General features: G+C 33.3%; 1 protein-coding gene across 1 annotated transcript in view; it reads left to right on the top strand.

Annotated features, from left to right (window-relative positions):
- Window positions 1-2359, top strand: part of SET (SET nuclear oncogene) — a 9153-nt gene extending 6794 nt beyond the window's left edge. Inside the window, exons 5-9 of the mRNA XM_006892487.1 lie at window positions 403-506; window positions 597-710; window positions 1179-1349; window positions 1487-1633; window positions 2173-2359. Coding sequence (XP_006892549.1) covers window positions 403-506; window positions 597-710; window positions 1179-1349; window positions 1487-1633; window positions 2173-2196 — 560 coding nt within the window. The 3' untranslated portion in view covers window positions 2197-2359. The remainder of the gene's footprint in view (window positions 1-402; window positions 507-596; window positions 711-1178; window positions 1350-1486; window positions 1634-2172) is intronic.
- Window positions 2360-2364: the final 5 nt, after the last annotated feature.

Genomic DNA, 2364 nt, shown 5'->3' with positions numbered 1-2364 from the left:
CTTAAAAATACTGTATTGGGGAGGGGGTGGGTAAGGAGAAAAGTGCAACAGTTAATGGAATGGAAACCCTAAGTCTCTGTAAACTTTCATTAAAATTAATTTAAAAACAAAAAGTATTGATATCTTAGAGATAGATCATGGTTGGTCAGTAAGGTTTTTGTTCGATATGCAGCTTTGTGTGGAGAGGTTGAAACAAGGGAGAAATTGTAGTTCATCATGATTTCTCCCTAGTTAGTAAAGATCATGTTCTGAGTTTATAAAAGATGATGGCAACGCCTGTACATGAAGGATGAGAGCCATTTGATGTTTTTAGATAATGTGAAGCCAAGAATTGAAGACATTTTGGGGAAAGATCACTTATTAGTTTTCTAAGCCGAATTTAATTGACACCCCCCCCCCCAGTGTCTGCATTGCTTGGGGAGGAAGATGAAGAGGCACTGCATTATTTGACCAGAGTTGAAGTGACGGAATTTGAAGATATTAAATCAGGTTACAGAATAGATTTTGTAAGTATCAGTAATGCAGCATGCTTGCCAACTATGAAAGTTTAATTTGGATATAAGAACTGAATTGATTTTTTACCTTTATCATTACAGTATTTTGATGAAAATCCTTACTTCGAAAATAAAATTCTCTCCAAAGAGTTTCATTTGAATGAGAGTGGTGATCCATCCTCAAAATCAACTGAAATTAAATGGAAATCTGGAAAGGTAAGTTTTGAGAACTAATTGGAGGAAAATAATATTTTTCATGTATTAGTGTAATCAGATGAAGTTTTTTATTTGATAATATGTTAGATAGATTAAGAACTTACATATAATTAGCACTACCATTGTGATAAAGGATAGAGCTAAAATATGGTTATAGATCTTGTAGTAATTATGTAAGCTAGTGTAGGATCAAACTAAATTGATACTATATATGGTCATAGTTGTTTTTAAAATGGATTTAAAAATTAAAAGGCAAATGTAGTTGTTACTTCAGGAGGTTTTGTTTAATTCTAAAATGTCACAAATGAGTTTAGAGTTTTAGAGGCTTTTTACCCACTGTACATTTTTACAACAGTAGTGGTGTTGACAGTGTATTATTTTGTGTTTTGAGGAGAAAATTTTACTTAGATTATAGGACATTTTAAATGTAATAAACAGCCTGCATGAAACTTCTTTATCTCCATATAGGACTTGACGAAACGTTCAAGTCAAACGCAGAATAAAGCCAGCAGGAAGAGACAGCATGAAGAACCAGAGAGCTTCTTTACTTGGTTCACTGATCATTCTGATGCTGGTGCAGATGAATTAGGAGAGGTCATAAAAGATGATATTTGGCCAAATCCATTACAGTACTATTTGGTGAGTTTTTACACACACATTGTGTGTGTAAAAATGAAAAAAAGAATGTTTCTGTCTTTAAGTAGAGATTGTAGCCTCATTTGATAGAAAGTGAATTCTTAATATATTCATCATATTCTTGGGTTTTTCCCTCCAAGGTTCCAGATATGGATGATGAAGAAGGAGAAGGAGAAGAAGATGATGACGACGATGAAGAAGAAGAAGGTTTGGAAGATATTGATGAAGAAGGGGATGAAGATGAAGGGGAAGAAGATGAAGATGATGATGAGGGAGAAGAAGGAGAGGTAAGAGAAAAACCAGATTAAGAAAAATGAGAAGCTTGATAAACTATTAACTATTGAACCAATTTAACTATTTTCTTGTTTGCATGTATTACATAATGGATCTAGAGCTGATGGTTTGATGTATTGAGTTGTTACTTATGCTAAGCTTGTATTTTTGTAATCAGTATTTAGTGATCAGTTAGTGTGGACAGTGTAGCTAGCTGGTCAAATGCTGGAAAATGTCACAAATACAAAAATACCTAGCAAGTCTTAAATAATCCAATATATTTATATTTCAGCTTGAGTTGTTTAGTTTTAAATAATACCTAATGGTTTGCTCAGTGCTGAAATTACTAATTTTATCTAAATAATAACACTAGGTTTTCAAACTATATATTCCATTCAAATTGATCAGAAAATTGAGTTACAGTGTGTTATCTTTATGTTAAGGAGTTACAGTGTGTTATCCTTATGTTTAAGATTTATGGAGGGTATGAGTTAGCAAGAGGCCTTAGAAATTAAACCTGAAGTTCAACTATATCCACTTTTTTGTCTTGCAGGAAGACGAAGGAGAAGATGACTAAGAACACTGATGGATTCCAACCTTTTTTAATTTTCTTCAGTCCCTGGGAGCAAGTTGCAGTCTTTTGTTGTTTTGTTTATTTTTTCCTCCCCTCTCTTCTTGTGCTCAGTCACCCCGTTCTTGAGGTCTCTTTTCTCTCCTTTACACCATGGTTCTCAACTTTAATTTT

The sequence above is a fragment of the Elephantulus edwardii genome, unplaced genomic scaffold (genome assembly GCF_000299155.1).
Source record: "Elephantulus edwardii isolate Elephantulus edwardi_28Jun2011 unplaced genomic scaffold, EleEdw1.0 scaffold00116, whole genome shotgun sequence".
Lineage (NCBI taxonomy): Eukaryota > Metazoa > Chordata > Mammalia > Macroscelidea > Macroscelididae > Elephantulus > Elephantulus edwardii.
This window is presented reverse-complemented; position numbering and strand designations above follow the sequence as displayed.